The sequence below is a fragment of the Eubalaena glacialis genome, chromosome 6 (assembly GCF_028564815.1).
Source record: "Eubalaena glacialis isolate mEubGla1 chromosome 6, mEubGla1.1.hap2.+ XY, whole genome shotgun sequence".
Taxonomy (NCBI): Eukaryota; Metazoa; Chordata; class Mammalia; order Artiodactyla; family Balaenidae; genus Eubalaena; species Eubalaena glacialis.
Window position 1 is genome coordinate 6,088,832 of NC_083721.1, and position 19,180 is coordinate 6,108,011.

At 41.5% G+C, this 19,180-nt stretch overlaps 1 protein-coding gene across 1 annotated transcript in view; it reads left to right on the forward strand.

The window, feature by feature from the left end:
* LCA5L (lebercilin LCA5 like) overlaps nucleotides 1-11,160 on the forward strand; it is a 35,199-nt gene extending 24,039 nt beyond the window's left edge. The window contains exons 4-8 of the mRNA XM_061192857.1: nucleotides 391-528; nucleotides 4,571-4,655; nucleotides 6,044-6,150; nucleotides 6,317-6,434; nucleotides 10,430-11,160. Coding sequence (XP_061048840.1) covers nucleotides 391-528; nucleotides 4,571-4,655; nucleotides 6,044-6,150; nucleotides 6,317-6,434; nucleotides 10,430-11,160 — 1,179 coding nt within the window. The remainder of the gene's footprint in view (nucleotides 1-390; nucleotides 529-4,570; nucleotides 4,656-6,043; nucleotides 6,151-6,316; nucleotides 6,435-10,429) is intronic.
* The last annotated feature ends 8,020 nt before the right edge of the window (nucleotides 11,161-19,180 follow it).

Here is a 19,180-nt window from a genome sequence, read left to right on the forward strand (position 1 = left end):
AGACTTGAAAGGTTTTCACGAGTGCACCATGCCAAGTTAGTGGTATACTTCATTTCAACAGAACTGCTTAGGTTTAGTTGTAAAGTATAACGTTGATTTTATTTATTGATTTTTCAGGATCTGTTCCAAAAATTTTTTTACTAAATTCCAGAGTGTAAAAAACATTAGGCTGGAAACATGATATTTATTCCCTAGAGTTGGGATCTGGAATTTTTTGACTTTTTGTGTGTGTGTTAATATTTAGTTCTAATATGTGTCCTCTAGACAAGCCATCCACTAAAATTGTATTAAAATTTTGCACTTTTCATAAATGTAATTAGTTCCATTACAGTCGAAGTTTTTTGTAATACTACACTGGTTCCAGAGAGTTGAAATATATACTATTTTCAGAGCTTGGAGAAACAACTGAGGCTGAACAATAAAGCCTTTACTCAGCAGTTGGCCTTTGAGAACCGGAAGACCTCAGCAGCTCAAGCAGCTACAAAGACTCTGCAAATGGAAATAAAACACCTTCAACAAAAACTTAAGGTACTTCTTTTAAAACAAAATGTAACAAAATTTATGAAATGCTGCTTCCCAAAATATCAGAGCTATTTATGCCTAATATATCTTTAAATTACTTAACTTCAAGTATAGCTTTCTCAAAATAACTTTTTTCCCTACAACCATATGAACAGAGGATCTGAAATTATGAGAATCAGTTAACAGCCTGGTGAATATGTAATTAGAAAAATTAAAACTCTTGTCTATTCATTCACAAGACTTCTTATTATCATTTTTATCTCATCACATGAAGTAATATTGTACTTTGTTAACATTTTAGTGGAACCCAAAATAAGTTTTTCTATTTAAAAAATTCACTTATAACATTAAAATATTTAGAGTAATTTTTGTGGCCCATAAATTCATTTTTTCATTGAAGTATAGTTGATTTACAATATTGTGTTAGTTTCGGGTATACAGCAAAGTGATGCAGTTATATTTTTTTCAGGTTATTTTCCATTATCGTTTATTACAAGATATTGAATATTGTTCTCTGTGTTGTACAGTAAATCCTTGTTGCTTATCTACTTTATATATACATAAATTCATTTTAAAGCCTCACTTGCAAATATGCTTAAAAACTGTCTTTTAAAATATGCCCTCATTTGGAGAGTATTATGCTAAGTGAAAAGTCAGACAGAGAAAGGCAAATACTCTATGATATCACTTATTTGTGGAATCTAAAAAATACAACAAACTAGTGAATATAACAAAAAAGAAGCAGACTCACAGAACAAACTAGTGGTTACCAGTGGGGAGAGGGAAGGGGGAGGGGCAATATAGGGGTAGGGGAGTAAGAGGTTCAAATTATTAGGTATAAAATAAGCTACAAGGATGTATTGTACAACACAGGGAATATAGCCAATATTTTATAATAACTATAAATGGAGTTTAACCCTTAAAAATTGCGAATCACTATACTGTACACCTGTAACATATAATATTGTACGGCAACTATACTTCAATTTTTTAAAAATCTGCCCTAAAAATGAGAATTAAAAATATTTTCTTTGGGGAGTTCCCTGGCAGTCCAGTGGTTAAGACTCAGCACTTTCACTGCTGGGCCCCAGGTTCCATCCCTGGTTGGGGAACTAAGATCCCACAAGCTGTGCAGCTCGGCCAAAAGAAAAAAAAAAAAAATTAAAAAAAATTTACTTTTCAGACTTTTGTTCTTTCTGCCTTCAAGATTTCTAAAATGTGCAACAAGTTGGAAAAGCTAGATAAAATACTTAAGAAATATAGGTGTTCAAGCCTCAGTTAGTAAATCTTAAGCATGATTCTTTAAGACAAGAATCTTTAACTTTTATGACAAACAGGAAATACAGGTTTCCCGGGAGCCTTGAGAGCACTCAGAGACAGGGAAGAAAGTTGGATGTAAACTCTCCCTTTGTAAAGCAGGGAAAAGAGTTCTGTTTCATTCTTCTCTGGAGCCTCAGGAAACTTCAGAGAGAAGAATATGCCAGAAAATGGGCGTGGCTATAGGAACTACCTTAGAAGTCTAACAGAAGAGGCTTCAAGATCCACTGGTCAAAGCAAACACACACACACATATGGAGACACAATCAGGGAATTTTAAAATAAAGTTTGTGCTTTCATATGCAGCCATGTGCACGTATATACTATACAGTCATTAAAAAACAATTTTGACAGGAGAAAAGCTTAATAATTAATGAAATGCTTAATGAAAAGAAAGATACAAAATTCTATATACAGTAAGATCCAAATTTATTTTTAAAAAGAAAAGTAAATATACGCAATGGATTTCTGTGCATCTGTAAAATGGAATGCGGTTTCTTTATATTGTAATATGGAGCAATCGCCAGGATATATTGATAAGTGAAAAAAGGAAGGCAGAGGGAAGTGTGTAGTATGCCATCATGTAAGAAAAGGAGACAATACAAATATATCTACAAATTTGCTTATATTTTGAAAAAAGCATAGTAGGATAATAGTGGAAATGGGGAGAAAATAGAGTAGAAGGGACAGCTATAGAACCTAGATTTCCTTGAATATCTTTTTGGTAGATTTGACTTTGGAAATATGTAAATATTTTGTGTAATTATGAAGCAGAATGAAATGTAAAAAAAAAAAAAATCAAAAAACTTTCCCTAAAAATCCAGAGTAAAATGAAAAAAAAAAATGAGCCCACTGTGTATTCCGGTGTAGGCATAATGTCACAGAGAGACACCATTCCAAGAGACTTAAAACACGTCAATTTCACTGCATATGCCTAGTGAAATACACGCTTGATGACAGAGTTGGTACGGTTATTTTGAGACTGTTGTATATATCTTATGGGATAAAGCACATAATGAACTATGTTGGTGTCATTGAGAACTGGGATTTGGGGGATGGAAGAAAGAAAATACAGAGGTAAGATAAGGTCAAGTAAAAATCCTGTAGTCCTGATTGTGAAGTGAAGTGAAAGTATGATTTTATGATACATTTTATCTTTAAAAATAAATACATATTTCCTAATGTGACCCACTCACTAACAATGAATACCCCTAATGACATACTATGGTCTTCAAAATCCATAACCCACTAAAAAGAACTAAGGCACCTTAAAAAAATTCTAGGTCTGGAGCATGAACTATACTACGTGAGCCTGGGACATATAGAGAAGCAAGGAAACTACAAAGAACCATTAGGGTAATGTCAAAGAGATTCAGGAGCCAAAGATGGTTCTTACTGGCCAAAGATGGGGCAATTTAGGATCAGTAAAGATAACTGTGTGGATTGAAACTTAGCAAATATACAGAAATCAGAAAGTTCATAAGGATATTTACAAAACAAAACACCTCAGTGATTACTCAGTCACCTTTAGAGGATGCTAGGGAACCAGCACACTATTTCAAAAACTGGTAAATAAAGGGAAAGAAACAATTACTTTTACCTTTCCTATACTCAGAGTAACCAAATAATTTGTGAGAAGGGAAGACCTTCCATGTAAAGGCATTCCCATCAATAATGAAGAAGGAATGAAAGGATGAGAACATCACTATTTTGGAACTTCTAATGAAATAGTGGATCTGAGCAATGATCGTCACAAAGGGAAACCATCCGATGCTATGCACTTCCTGACAGACGTACACACCTCCACCTAGGGAGTACTATTGCCAGAAAAAACATACCTAGATCTGATTAAACATTTAGCTCTAACAACCAATTTAAGAGAAATATGGTAGCAGGGGAACATGATAAGCAACACCTCAGGGATGCAATCAGCAACATCAGACTGTGGCAAACTCTACAGCACAAACTACCCAGTTTCCACAACAAATAAATATCAAAGTGAAACAAATAAAAAGAGATGAGGGTGGGAACTTATAGATTAAAAGAGACTGTGAGAAAAAACTCAACAACCAAAAAACAAATAACCCAACTCAAAAATGGGGTTTCCCTGGTGGCGCAGTGGTTAAGAATCCGCCTGCCAATGCAGGGGACACGGGTTCGAGCCCTGCTCCAGGAAGATCCCACATGCCGCAGAGCAACTAAGCCTGTGCGCCACAACTACTGAGCCTGCGCTCTAGAGCCCACAAGCCACAACTACTGAGCCCACGTGCCACAACTACTGAAGCCCTTGCGCCTAGAGCCTGTGCTCCACAACAAGAGAAGCCACCACAATGAGAAGCCTGCGCACCACAACAAAGAGTAGCCTCTGCTCGCCGCAACTAGAGAAAGCCCGTGCGCAGCAACGAAGACCAATGCAGCCAAAAATCAATTAATTAATTAATTAATTTTAAAATATATATATTGTCCACGTCACAATGGTTCATTACTCTGTTAAAAAGCTAGTGCTTTTTTTTTTTTTTTTTTTTAAGCTAGTGCTTTTTTTTTTTTTCTAAAGCTAGTGCTTTTGGATGTCTGGAATGATATGTAATGATCTGGCCCATTTCTGTTTCTGCTGGAACCTATAGATTTTATTCAAAGAACACTGAGCTCACTTTAAATTGTTTTTTTACAAGAAATCAAGGTTGATGAAAGCAAACAATTATAGAAATATTGGTATTGTGGTTCTCTTTAGGAGAAGGGTCGAGAGCTGGAAATTAGAAACATCTATACTAACCAGATACTTAGAAATTTACGTGACAAAGAAGATTATCCAAAAGGTAAGGTATGTTTTAATTATTTTTGCTCGAAATCTATTTTGGAGTATCTAGTCAGATTTTCTAACTTATATCACCAAGATAACAGACATTTTTAAAAATCGTTTTGTTAGGCATTGAGACACATTTTGTGATTCTAGAATAACCAAACTGTGACATGGTTGAAACAGCTAGAAGAGAATAGGGAGGCTTTCCCGTGTTCCCATCCTCCACTCGGTCTTTTATGTCCTTACTCGGGTGAATGAGAGGGTAACTTTCAACTTGATGCAAAATGTCTGCCAAATACTGGACTTTCTAGGTAGATCTGTTGGCCACTGTGTGTATTTTTAAGGTTAACTTTATTTAGGTACAGTTTACCCCAATACGATGCACCTGTTTTAAGCGTGCAATTCCATGGGTTTTGACAAGTGCTTATACCCATGTAACCACCACCTCCCTCAAGATTTAGAACACCGACCCATCTCCTCAGGAGGTGCCCCTCATGCCTCTGGCAGTCAGGGGTCCCCCAGCCCCAGCCCAAGACAACCTCGGATTTCCTCAGTCACAACAGCTCAGTCTGCCTGTTCTAGAACTTCATGAGTGGGATCATACAGCAGGTCCTCTTTGGTGTCTGGCTTCTCTTGGCCAGCATGTTTTTGAGACTCATCTATGCTGTGCTACTATCATTAGTTTGTACCTTTTTATTGCTGAGTAGTATCTTTTCCTTCAAGACAGGATGTACTTATTCCCTCCCCGCCAAGATCTCCCAGCATAAGATTCTGCTCAGAAGAGGCACAATAGGAACACTTGCCTCTCATTTTGCTACAAGTAACTATGTGTTTACTTTTCAAGGCAACAACCTCAGATTTCCTTGCCTGCCTTTGTTTGCTTTTGGTTTATAATCCAGAACAACAGCCAGCAGAGAAGGTGATAAAATCAAACACGGGGTCATTTAAATGGGATAACACTTCAAGGAAAGTGACTGCTGGGCTTAGCGTTCATGCACGTTAGCATGGGCAATCCAACCATCGATAACCAAGAGCTCTGACACAGGAGACAGGATGGCGCACCCTCTCACAAGTGCACGGCTAGGTTTTGAATCCCTTCTGCCAGCAGGGACAGCCGTGTCCTCCAATGGCAATGCCGACCCATCCTAACGCCTGCTTCTTTGGTACTTTACCACTGTGAAAGCCATAACCTCTGGGGCCCAAAATAAGACAAAACAGGCAGGATGCTAGGGGAAAAAGTGCAACTGGCAAATGTTATATATTTACTGAAAATCTTTAGAAAACATCTACTATACTTTGTTTTATTATTACATTACAAACTTCAGTTGTTATTTTTATATTTAAAGTCAATATTGCTTCCAAATGTAAAATATGTTTCTTACATATAATATACCTGTTCTGTAGTTTCTTCAACAAAGTCAGTACAAGCAGACAGGAAAAGTGTTTCATTTACAAGTATGCGACACCAGGAAACCCAAAAATCGGAAGATGTTCCATCTTTGACAACTAAGGTACAGCAAATTTGAATTCTTGCAGTGTCTAATTAAACATATCTTTACAAAAATAAGCTTTACTCACTTGTTCTATACAAAAAGTATATGTATTCATTAAATAAAACACAATTTAAAATTACCTCTACTGCCAAAAATATGTTTTTGCCACTTTTCTAAATTACAGGGTAAAAAGACAAGAGGAAACATTGGTCATAAAGAAAAATCGATTGAAATAATCCATGCAATTCCTCACTGTATCAGTAAACTACCAAACCAAGAGGATTCCAAGAGAAAATATGAAGGTAATTTTAACAACTTTCAAAAGTCTCCTTTACTTTTTTTTTTTTTTTTTTTTGGCTGCGTTGGGTCTTCATTGCTGCACGTGGGCTTTTCTCTAGCTGCAGCAAGCAGGGGCTACTCTTCGTTGCCGTGCGCGGGCTTCTCATTGCAGAGGCATCTCTTGTTGCGGAGCATGGGCTCTAGGCGTGGGGGCTTCAGTAGTTGCGGCACGTGGGCTCTAGAGCGCAGGCTCAGTAGTTGTGGCTAGTGGGCTTAGTTGCTGCACGGCATGTGGGATCTTCCAGGACCAGGACTCGAACCCGTGTCCCCTGAATTGGCAGGCGGATTCCTAACCACTGCGCCACCAGGGAAGCCCCTCTCCTTTACTCTTACTTTGTTTTTTTAACTTGTGAATTACTCAGTGTGTGTATAAAAGTATACATAAAACAGATATATTCAATTTAAAGAACTGTTATAAAATGAACTCCACTACCTGCTTAAGACGCGGAACATTAGCGTCCCCTGGGACACCCTGCGGGCCCTTCATAACCATAACCCTCCCGCCGCCCACCACAAACAACCACGATCTTCCATTTTATGCCAGCTTTTCCGCACAACTCCCGATCCCGTGTGTATTCTTAAACAACATGTTCAGTTTTGAAAAACTGAGTCTCAGTCTCAAACCCAGCTGAGTAAAGGGCAGCACTGCCCCTAAAGAAGATTCCAGAGCAGGCAGGCTGGCCGCAGCTTCCCTGAAGGCACCGGGGCCCAGCCAGGGCCAAGGTCAGGCCGGGTCCTGGGAGCTGGGGACCCATCGGAGACAGGCAGCGGCAGGGCTGCTCTGCGGGTGGGGTGTGCGGAGAGACCCTGTGTGCTGGGCTCCCCAGAGAGAGCAGAGGGCCCTGTGCGGTGACATGAGGGTCCTCAGCCCACCCAGGCTGCAGGCACCGTAGGGAGGGCGACGGCTCAGCCAGGCCCCGCGTGGTCAGGTCGGACCAAGGACACTGGAGGCTGCGGGGTTAGCGGGGCAGGGGCTTGGTGGTGCCAGCCCTTAATGATTAAGCCCTTGGCCTGGTGCCCTCTGCGGTCCTGGGGCCTCCCTTCACCCTTCCTGCTGGTTCCTGTCACCCCTGCGCCACCAGGTCTCTTTCCTACCCTGTGTCCTTCCCTTTCCTGGTAAACGCCATCATGTCCTACGAGCACAATCTCTACTGGCTTCTTGAGAACACTTGCGTGGAAGGCAAATCTGTGTGCATTTCCTCTGGAGATGTCATGTTTCTACTTAGACTTGATTAATAATTGACTGGAAAGAAAATTCTGGGCTGGAGATCATTTTCCCTCAGAACGTTGAAGACACTGCCCCATTGTTTCCATGTTAAGTTATTGCTAAAGGGACATCTGGGTGACACCCCACCGGGCTGGGCGAGCACAACCTCCCTGGAAAGAGCAGCCGCGGGAACAGCCCCCGAGGGGCCCAGGGCCGTGCCGGGAGGGGCCACCTCTTAGCTGTGAGGCCAGACTGGCTTTAGAATGAGGTTTAAACGACACCGAGGGTGGGCAGAACCCCTGGAAAGCCGCTGGCTCCCGTGCGGTTCCTTCTGTGGTCACTGGTCAGTTTACGTTTTCCACCTATTTTTTAGTCCATTTTGGTAATTCTTTTTTTTCTTAAATAAATTTATTTGTTTTATTTATTTATTTTTGGCTGTGTTGGGTCTTCATGGCTGCACGCAGGCTTTCTCTAGTTGCGGCGGGCGGGGGTTACACAGTTGTGGTGCGCGGGCTTCTCATTGCGATGGCCGAGCACCGGCTCTAGGTGCGCCGGCTTCAGTAGTTGTGGCTCGTGGGCTCTAGGCGTGCAGGCTCAGTAGTTGTGGCTTTTGGGCTCTAGAGCGCAGGCTCAGTAGTTGTGGCGCATGGGCTTAGTTGCTCCGTGGCATGTGGGATCTTCCAGGACCAGGGCTCAAACCCATGTCCCCTGCCTTGGTAGGCGGATTCTTAACCACTGCGCCACCAGGGAAGCCCCATTTTGGTAATTCTTACTGTCCTAGAAAGTTTCCTCATTCACTTGATAAATATTTTCTGCACATATACTGTGTCAGGCACTGCTCCGGGCCCTGGGAACAAAATGCCCCACCCTCGGGAGCCTGTGCCCTTGGGGAAGACCTACGGGGCGAAGAGGTAGGTGGGTGCTGGAAAGAAGGTCCCCACCGAGGAGGGGGCAGGGAAGGGGCTGAGGGTGAGCTGACGGCAGCTCAGGAGACTAGAAGGAAGTGGTCCACGCGGAACCCCGAGAAGAGAAGGTCCCACCGACGCTGGGCCCAGAGGAGGGGTCGCACAGGGGGCGACGAAGTAGGAGGTGGCGTGTCGGAGGGGGCGGTGGGCAGGGCGCTTCGGCCACGGTGAGGACCGTGGAGCCGGGAAGGAGCTGGAGCGGAGGAGGGACCAGACCCGCTCCTGGGCGGCAGCGGGGAGGCCAGGCGGGGCTGGGGAGGTCGTGGAAAATAAGTACTTTCCCCCACGTTCTCAAATGCTAACATTCTCATCAAGTATCACAGGGCAGAACATTAACAGCTATTTGAGTTAATTGTACGTTTGACTGGCTTCCAGGCTCAGCATTAATTCTTTTTTTCATCTACTTTTTCTTTTAACTTTTTATTTTATATTGGAGTACACCATTCTTGAAACATACTTTTCTCCTGCTAGTATTATTTTCATTTTCCTAGAGTATAAGTGAATAATTCTATTCCAGAATGTAGTCACATGAGGAGATGTTCCAACTCTTTGCACACCCGATATTGTCCCCATCCTCCCTCACAAACGATGGCCTCACTGAGCGGTTCGCTGTTAGCGACGCTGTTTGCTCAGAACCCGCGAGGGTCTGGTCCTCTGAGGAGGGGAGAGCTGCACACAGGGCTTCCTCGGTGCCTGGGGAAGGATCTGCAGAGGAAGGGACTTCTTTCCATACAACAGTATTCTGCGATCATCTCCTCCTGGCAGTGCATGCTCACCTCCTCATTCAGTAACTCAGTTTCCACAGTCCCACGCACTCTAATTCATTTAACCAGGAATCCTTGAACAGATGTTGAGGATGTTTCACTCTTACTAAACCAGGCTACAGGACTTCACTGGTGGTGCCGTGGTTAAGAATCTGCCTGCCAACGCAGGGGACACGGGTTTGAGCCCTGGTCCAGGAAGATCCCACATGCCGTGGAGCAACTAAGCCGGTGTGCCACAATTACTGAGCCTGCGCTCTAGAGCCTGCGAGCCACAACTACTGAGCCTGTGTGCTGCAACTACTGAAGCCCACGCGCCTAGAACCCATGCTCCACAACAAGAGAAGCCACCGCAGTGAGAAGCCCGCGCACCGCAACAAAGAGTAGCCCCCGCTCGCCACAACTAGAGAAAGCCCACGCCCAGCAACAAAGACCCAATGCAGCCAAAAATAAATAAATAAATAAATAAATAAGTTTATTGGGGGAAAAAAACAGGCTGCAGTGAACATCTTTAGACGCATCTTTGTGTATTTCTGTAGGGTTTGGTTCTACAAGTGAAGTTGCTGGGTCTAAGACCATGTTCACTTAAAATTTTTATAGATACTACCAAATTGCCATCCAAACTACATACCAGCTTACAAAGCCACCAATGGGGAGCAAAAGTTCCAATTTCCCCATATTCTCTCCAACTCTGGAAATTATTTGCCAATTGGATGGGTAAAAAATATTCTCTTGTTTTAATGGGCACTAATTCTAGCTGGTGGTGTTGAACACCTATTAATAACATATTGGCAAAGTTTATGAATATCATTTTCTTTTGGTTTCATAATTCTCATTTATCTGGTATGTTCTAGGAAAGGATAACATTTCAAGCTTGTTAATAGCACCTTTCCCTGTATTTTCTTTCCTTTTTGTCATTGTAATGTGCTTGTCAGTAGGTGTAAATAACTGTGCTCAACATGCCATCTTGAAATAGAAATCCATTAATTTTAAACATCAGTAAATTAACTATTTTTCTACTACAGATTTATCAAAGGAAGAGAAACATTTGGAAGCACAGCCATCTCTGGAGAATATTGGACAACAGAGAGAGAGAACAGAAGATCAAGAAAAGAAAACCACTTTAGTGAAAGAAGAACAGGAACTACCACCAAAAAGAATTCAAGTAATCCATCCCGAAGGGGAAAGTGGTCAGGAAGACAATACAGTAAATGAAAAGTCTAAAAGAAGTCCAGAAATAAGTGAAATGGGCGAAATGCCAGCTAAAAATGCTGCTCCAAATATCAAAATACCCTTCAGACAAAGAAAGCATTATTCATTCACAGAAGCGGTCGAAAACTTGCATCATGGGCTTCCTGCCTCAGGTGGGCTGGCCAATGCAGGCAGCACGAGGTACACTCATAGCACAGGCAAGCACCACAGCCACGGGGAAGAACTGAGGCTGGAGCATCCTACTGTCACCTATGAACCCTCTTTTGGTAAACCTTCCAGAACAAAAGCAAAAGACACAACTTTCAGAGAGAAGAAAAGCAGTCTAATGGAAGAACTCTTTGGATCAGGCTATGTCTTAAAAAATAACCAAACAAGCACTGCTGTTATGAAGGGGCCTGAGGAGACTTTGCAGAGTAAGAAGATGCATCATTTACCCCCTAGTCAGGCCTCCACCAGCAATGCTTTTGGAGATTCTAAAGTAACTGTGGTAAATTCTATTAAGTCATCTTCACCTACAGAAGGAAAGAGAAAAATAATTATTTAAATATATTCCAATATCCTAATCCACTCTGGTTTGACATTCTGGTTTTATGTGCCTTTAATCTCGTAGTTTTAATGTGTGTGTGTGTGTGTGTGTGTTTTCAGTACTTAAAGTGACTTTGAATAATTAAGGTTTTGTTTTATTGCTAATCTAATTTTTTAAAGTTCATTGTATATTAGCCAATGACAACATTTCAAATACAAAATTACATCTTTTTTCTTCTACAACTGAAACATGTCCATTATCTTTTGGAAGACTGATTTATTACATGGCTTCAATATACTAAGGGATTCCATAGCTAGTAAGTGTAAGTTAGTCAACCTAAGACATACACATATCATGCATGTAAGCACCTTATGAGGAATCAAATTACATTGTAACTTAAAAACATGGAAGCAGCTCTGAAAGGATACAATATAAGAAGCCTCTCTTTATTTAAAAAAAGAAAAGCACAGCAATTACCAAACTTGGTTTTATGAAAATTACTTTTGAGCATTCTCTTATTCAGCTAAACTGGGCATCTAATATCCTGCCCTTGTGGGTGACACCTTCCTCACGTACACCCAAGACTCAGTATTTTTTATCTGTGGCACACCCTGTACGCTGACCCTTTTTCTGTTAATCTTGCTCTTTAAAAAGAGCACATTGGTATAATCAGCGTCCACGCAAGTTAGCTGCTCAGTCCTAATGAATATATTCATTATACTCAGAATATTTTATATTAGGACTATACAGAGGAGGCTGTACTCCCAATGTTAGTCAATTAACTTACTTTCATTTATTTATAAGGGCAACTTATTTGCAATGTAGACCATACTATTTCCAAACATGTTTATGGGTTGGTGTGTAATACTGTCAATGAAAAAGATTAATCAATAGTTGATCTAAGAAAGAAATGGAAAATTTTATTCAAGCCAACCTAAGGATTATAACCTGGCAGTCCTTCAGAAAGTTCTGAGAACTGTTCCGCCCATTAGAGGTCAAAGTGCAGTCATATAAGTTTTTGAGGCGGAGGGCTATATATCAAATGATGTATTATTGACAGTTTACACAATCCAGATCTACACGTACAAAGCGAGTAGTGTGAATCATCATGACCCCTTATAAGATTAAGAAGGAAGGTCATCTCCTAAGAAGTTGTGACCCTTCCTGAGATTAAGAAGGAATGTTATCTCCTAAGGAGGTCTGGTTAATGCAGATGCACAACGCACACTAAAGGGGAGAGAGAAGGCCCAAATGGGCAGAGAAAATTTTTATGGTTAAAGTCTTGCCATAAAATGTGAATTTTATTTCATTAATATCAACACACTTTTGAAAATTGAGAATAGTAAACTTTCAAAAGGGAATGAAAGTCATGGTGGGAAAAAAACTGTATTTAAAACCAAAGATGAGATAAATACTACAATTGACATAAGCTTTGATCTTTATGAAAATCACAGTGGAAAAAAAAAAGAGAGAGAAGGAAAGAAGGGGAGAGAGGGAGGGAGGAGAGTTAGAATTCTCAGAGGCTTACATGGGGAGATACACAAATACACATGAAACGACACAACTACCAAGCTCAAAATTCTAGAGAAATGTACTAAAAGGATTATTAGAAATGGTGTACAGAGTAATATTATAATATTGCAATGCCTACTCCTGCTTTATAGCAGATGGAGGATTTTTCAAGGGATCTTTTCTTATGCCTACTCAGAACAGAAGCACAAACGGTAACATTAAATCAGAGCAGTCTAAAAGTGCTTCTGGGGAATTCCCTGGCAGTCCAGTGGTTATGACTCCACACTTATCACTGACGAAGGCCCGGGTTCAATCCCTGGTCAGGGAACTAAGATCCCACAAGCCATGAGGGGCACGGCCAAAAAAAATAAAAAATTAAAATAAAAAAATAAAAGTGCTTCTGTACGGAATAACAATTAAAATATAATCTAAGCCTGTTACCTTCTGGTCATCTTGTTTAAAAAATTATATGCATAGGAAGTTGCGGGGTAATAAATTAAAATGCTAACTTTTTATCTCTGAGGAATGAGATTGTGGCCAATTATTAAATTTATCCTTGGTAATTTTTTTTACTATGATTTTCTATAATGAACATAACCTTGTAATCAGGAAGGAAAAAAGGTTTCAAAATAAAAACAAGAGATCCATTTCCTGTAGTCTGGTAGACAAGGTACTCTGGCACTCCTGCTGTAAAAAAGCTAAAAATGCCATATTAACTATACAAACATGTTTTTTAATCAGTTGTTCAGCTGGTAAACACTCAGGAAAGTGGGCATCAGGGAGGCAGGTAAACAGAGCTCTGAAGTCAGCTCACCTAATGGGCTATCAACTGAAAAAAAAAAAAAAATGAACAAACTAAAAATTGAGAGTTGTTTTATTCGGCGGAAAAAATTGAAGACCTAAGCCCAGGACACAGCATCTCAGATGGCTCTGAGGGACTGCTCTGAAGGGGCAAAGGGGGGGCCAGGATATACAGGAGTTTTTGCAGCAAAGACCAGGTGGTAGGAACATCAAAAGATTACTGTTAATTAAAGAAAACCAGACATCTCAAGTTAAGGAATTTAGTGCTTTTCTGTATACGGGAAGATGCAAGTCTGGGCTCACTGAAATCATTCCTTTGATGTGCACCTGTTCTGTCTGGGGCCAATAGCCTGTGTTTTCCCATCCTGAGTCTCCTCAGGGTGCACCCTTGGTGGTGGGGGGTGGGGGGAGCTGCAGTGGCTGACAGCTTGATGGTGGGCATCCTGTTTCCATCCTGAGTTCCCTCAGGGCTCACCTTCAGGGAGGCTGTATTGTGATGGCATGATGGCTGCAACATTCTGTGTTTACTGATATGGCAGGCGACATTTTTAGTTCACAGGGCATTTGCTGAGCATCCAAAAAGCCTCCAGGACAAAACCCAGGGGACAAAATCAGCCTAAGTAGGGGCCTAAGAAGAGGTCCCCCCCACAAACTGGGACATCCAACCTGAGTGAGCTACCAAACTTAAACTCTGTAACCATAATCAGCCCTCATCCTATTGGAGCGCCTGAAATTGGGTTACCCGGTCTCTGTAATTTAAAGTTTAAAGCGATTTAGGCTGGTAGTACCCCCAGGGCAGTGGAGATGCAAACCCTCTCCGGAAGAAACTACCTTTAATCCACGCCTCAAGAAATTCTCCTAGAGAGGTCACAGAAAGACACAAGAAAACGAGGTGCTATGAGAACCAACAGGAACAACAGATATCAGGGTCAGCTCTACGAAGACTTTACATATTAGCGTTATTACACTGTGGACAAAGAATGCCACATGCCATTTCAGTAAACGAAGGATGCTGTGGCCAGAAAACCATCAGCCACTGCAGCTGCCCCTGACTGCTGAGGGGATTCAGGACGGAGAAAAACAGGACACAGGCCCTAGATAGTAAAGATGCATATCAAAGGAATAATTTCAGTAAGCCCAGACACCTCAGGATATGGCTGAGGTGGATATTCCAATAAAATAAACACACTTCAGCCTATAGGCCAAGTCCAGCTGCTGCCTGATTTTGCAAATAGTGGTTTGTTAACCCTGTTCTAACAGATAAACTTCAAGCAGGAGGAAAGTGATTTGAGATAAAAGGTCTCGTATGCAGGAGACTGGTAATTCTAAGAGAACATTACCGTTTTATACAATTGATCCCTCGTGGGGTTACAAAAAAGTAAGATATAGCTAAAGTATCATGTATCTATCACATAGGTTTATGACAAGAGTAGCATATACATCGGGAGGGAAAGACTGGAGTTAAACTGTTGTGAGTCTTACACTGCTGATGAGGAGAGTAAAATATTAACTTTAAGCACTGATAAATTTTATAGTATAAGCACTAAAGCAAAAATCAAATAACTTCAAAACGTATGGGCAAGAGGAATGTGAAAAACAAAAGGTAATTGTGAGATAACAGAGTGTATGCATTGGTCTCTGCCCCCAGTTCCTGGCACAGGGCTCCTGAAACCTGGTAACTCCTGAGTGATGAGATCACCAGAAGCATCTTTTGTTCTAGTATTTCATCCTTGACCCCAGTTCCTGACACAGAGCTCCTAAAACCCTTGTCATTTCCTGGGTGATAGTAGTGTCTTTTGTCCTAAGAACGTGACTCTTGGTGGGCTCCTGAATGGCTCCTGGATGCGGGCTGATCATGGCAAAGAACAAGCCATGGTTAGAAGCTTAGACTGTAGCTCCGCACCCCATTGTCTTGAGAGGGGGAGAGGCTGAAAATGGAGTTAATGATTGAACATGCCTACATGATGGAGCCTCCATAAAATCCCAAAAGTACAGGGTTGGGGAGCTTCCGGGTTGGTGACCCCATGAAGATCTGGGGAGACCAGTGTGCCCAGAGAGGGCACGGAAGCTCCTGCCCCTCCCCGTATACCTTGCCCTATGCTTCTCTTCCTCTGGATGTGCATCTGTGTCCTTTATCCTATCCTTTATAATGAACTGGTAAACAGTAAGTAAATGGTTTTCCTGAGTTCTGTGAGCTGCTCTAGCAAATTAACTGAACCTGAGGAGGGGGTCGTGGGAACCTCTGAGTTCTAGCTGGTTGGTCAGAATTAACTGAACCTGAGGAGGGGGTCGTGGGAACCTCTGAGTTCTAGCTGGTTGGTCAGAAGCACAGGTGACAATCTGGACTTGGGGCTGGCATCTGAACTGGGCGGGGGGGGGAAGGGGGGAGGAGGGCAGTCTTGTGGGGCTGAGCCCTCAACCTGTGGGATCTGATGCCATCTCCAGGTAAAGAGTATCAGAACTGAGTTAAACTGTTGGACACCCAGCTGGTGTCCCAGAGAACTGCTTGTTACGGGGTAAAACCCACACGCATTTGGTGACCAGAAGTGTCAGGAGTGAAGTATTCTGTGTGCGTCGTAAAGGGGACAGAGGAGAAACGCAGCAGGAGGAAAGAACTATAGGTTCTCCTAAAACAAATAAGGAGGAAAAAGAAAACAGAAAAGTGGAACGAATACAAACAAAAATAAAAGTACAAAATAATATGACATAAATCCAAATATATCAGTAATTTCAGTAAGTATAAATGGGCTATATGTTCCAATTAAAAGGCAATATAGATTGGATTTTTAAAATACAGCCATGTGCTCTTTATACACATATCTAAGCCACTGAGATACAGGAAGTCAAAGGGTGAGAAAAGGTCTGCCAGGCAAATACCATCCAAATGAAAGTTGGTGTAAAAAAAAAAAAAAAAAGACCTGAAGGCAAAAATTATTGCTAGAGATAACATAGGTTACTATAACACAACAAAGAGTTCAATCCACCAGGAAGCTGTATGAGTTCTAAACATGCATACATTTAATAATAACTTAAAAACATAAAGCAAAATTGACATAACTACAAGTCTGCATCATAATGGCAGACTTTTATATACCTTTCTCAGTAATGGACAGCTCAGGAAATAAAAGAACAGCAGTAAAGATAAAGATTTGAATAAGACAACTGGTAAGTCTGACCTAATGGACATATACAGAAGCCATACCCCAAAACTTTAAAACTTGTATTTTCCACCACCTACAGAGTATTTACAAAAATTCTATCCCAATATATTTGAAAGTTGAAAAGAAATGGATAAATCCCTACCCTAACATGCCTAATATGACTCAAGAAGAAATGTAAAACTGAATAACCCCAGAATCACTATTAAGACATTGAAATCAGTAGTTAAAAATCTTCCAATAAAATTAAGAGAAAACCCAAGCAAGTTTTTACGAGCAAGTTCATCATATATTCAAAGAATAAATAATTCAGATCTTAAGCAATCTAGTCCCGAATATAGAAAAAGGAGGAACACTCTCCAACCCATTCTTATGAGGCTTGCAGAACCTTGATACCAAACCAGATGAGGAAAAAGGCAGTAAGTCCACACTCACCATTTCTACTCAGCATCATACCAAACATCCCAGCCAGAGCAATTAGGCAAAAAAGAAATAAAAGGCAATAATTGGAAAGGAAGAAGTAAAACTACCTATATTCACAGATTACATGATTTTTACATGGAAAATCCTAAGGAATCCACTAAAAAACTGTTGAATTGCTAAATGAGTTCTGAAGGTTACATAAAACAAGATCAATGTACAAAAATCAATTTCTGTACACTTGTAACCATCTGAAATGAAATTTTAAAACAATCCCATTTGTAATAGCTTCAAAACAAGAGACGTGGGACTTCCCTGGTGGCACAGTGGTTAAGAATCTGCCTGCCAATGCAGGGGACACAGGTTCGATCCCTGACCCGGGAAGATCCCACATGCCGTGGAGCAACTAAGCCCGTGGGCCACAACTACCGAGCCTGTGCTCCAGAGCCCACGAGCCACAACTACTGAGCCCGGTGCTGCAACTACTGAAGCCCGTGCTCCGCAACAAGAGAAGCCACCGCAATAAGAATCCCGCACACTGCAACCAACAGTAGCCCCCGCTCGCCGCAGCAACAAAAACCCAACACAGTAATGAAAACCCAACGCAGCCAAAAATAAATAAATTTATTAAAAAAATTTTTAAAGTGACACGTTTAAAAATTAAAAAAAAAAAAAAGATTGAACTCAGCGGCAAGAGTCAGTATTCTGAGTGTTGAAAGAGGGATGCATACACTTTACATTCCAAACATGCAGGCAGAAAAGCTGACCCACACAAATAGTGAACCCAGAGAGAAAATGAACCGTCTGCCCTGCGATCCACATGGTGTGCAAACCAACTACACACAGAGCTTTGAATCTTGTGACACCACCAAAAGGCTCTGTCATGAAGGACTTGTAAGAAAACAGCACCCTAGAAAATTTCCCTGTTAACTGGTAACCCCCCAACTATGAAAATGTACTCCCTGTAAAAGGTATATGTGGCCCTAGTGGAAAACCATTATGTGTTTTTTTTTTTCAAGTTAAATATCCCTGGGTACTGACTTAACACGCTGGGAGGGGTATAAAACAGTCTAAGGAACAGTCTCTGGCCCTAAAGGCACTTGCAGCATCGACAGAAAACCCTTTATCACAAAAGTATCTAAAACATTAGAAACAAAAACACACAACAGTAGACACCACAAGTCAATACAAAATTAGTTGACAGAGCAGTCATATTGATATTACTTAAGATGTTCTGACGAGGAACGGAAGAAAAAAGAAATCACTATTATCTAAAGCGGTCAGAGAAGGCTTAAAGGTCCAATAAAATATAAATAGATTGGACAGGAGGGGCCAGTGTGCGCACCACACACATGTACATGTGCGCACACGCACACACACACACACACACACTGTCCCCCCAGAGAGCTATGTATGTGTAAGAAAAACCAGGCGAGGCCACAAAGTCTGGCCAGGTCAGGGAAGAGGAAACTAGTTGAGTTCGCATTCCACCCACTTGCACTGGCAACAGAACTGTATCAACCCCATACAAAAATGACTGTGGGTTTGTACATAAAGATTTCCCTGCTTGATTCACCATAAATATAAAGCAAACAAAATTGGCATGATGAGAGCTTTAGATGTATTTTTTTAATATAAATTTATTTATTTTATTTTATTTTTGGCTGCGTTGGGTCTTCGTTGCTGCGCGCGGGCTTTCTCTAATTGCGGCGAGCGGGGGCTACTCTTTGTTGCGGTGCGCGGGCTTCTCATTGCGGTGGCTTCTCTTGTTGCGGAGCACGGGCTCTAGGCGCGTGGGCTTTAGTTGTGGCTCGCGGGCTCTAGAGCGCAGGCTCAGTAGTTGCGGCGCACGGGCTTAGTTGCTCCACGGCATGTGGGATCTTCCCGGAGCAGGGCTCGAACCCGTGTCCCCTGCATTGGCAGGCAGATTCTTAACCACTGCGCCACCAGGGAAGCCCACTTTAGATGTATTTTAAATCAAACAGATGTCTATTCTCACATGAAACTATAAACTATACCCAGTAATTTTAAATAGAAACACAAAACCTACAGCTATCCATAAAATTTTAGAAAAGAGCGAAAAGCACAAATGTTAACACCAGTCGTCCCACTTCTGTGGAATCACAGGAGACTTTGCTTCCTTGCTC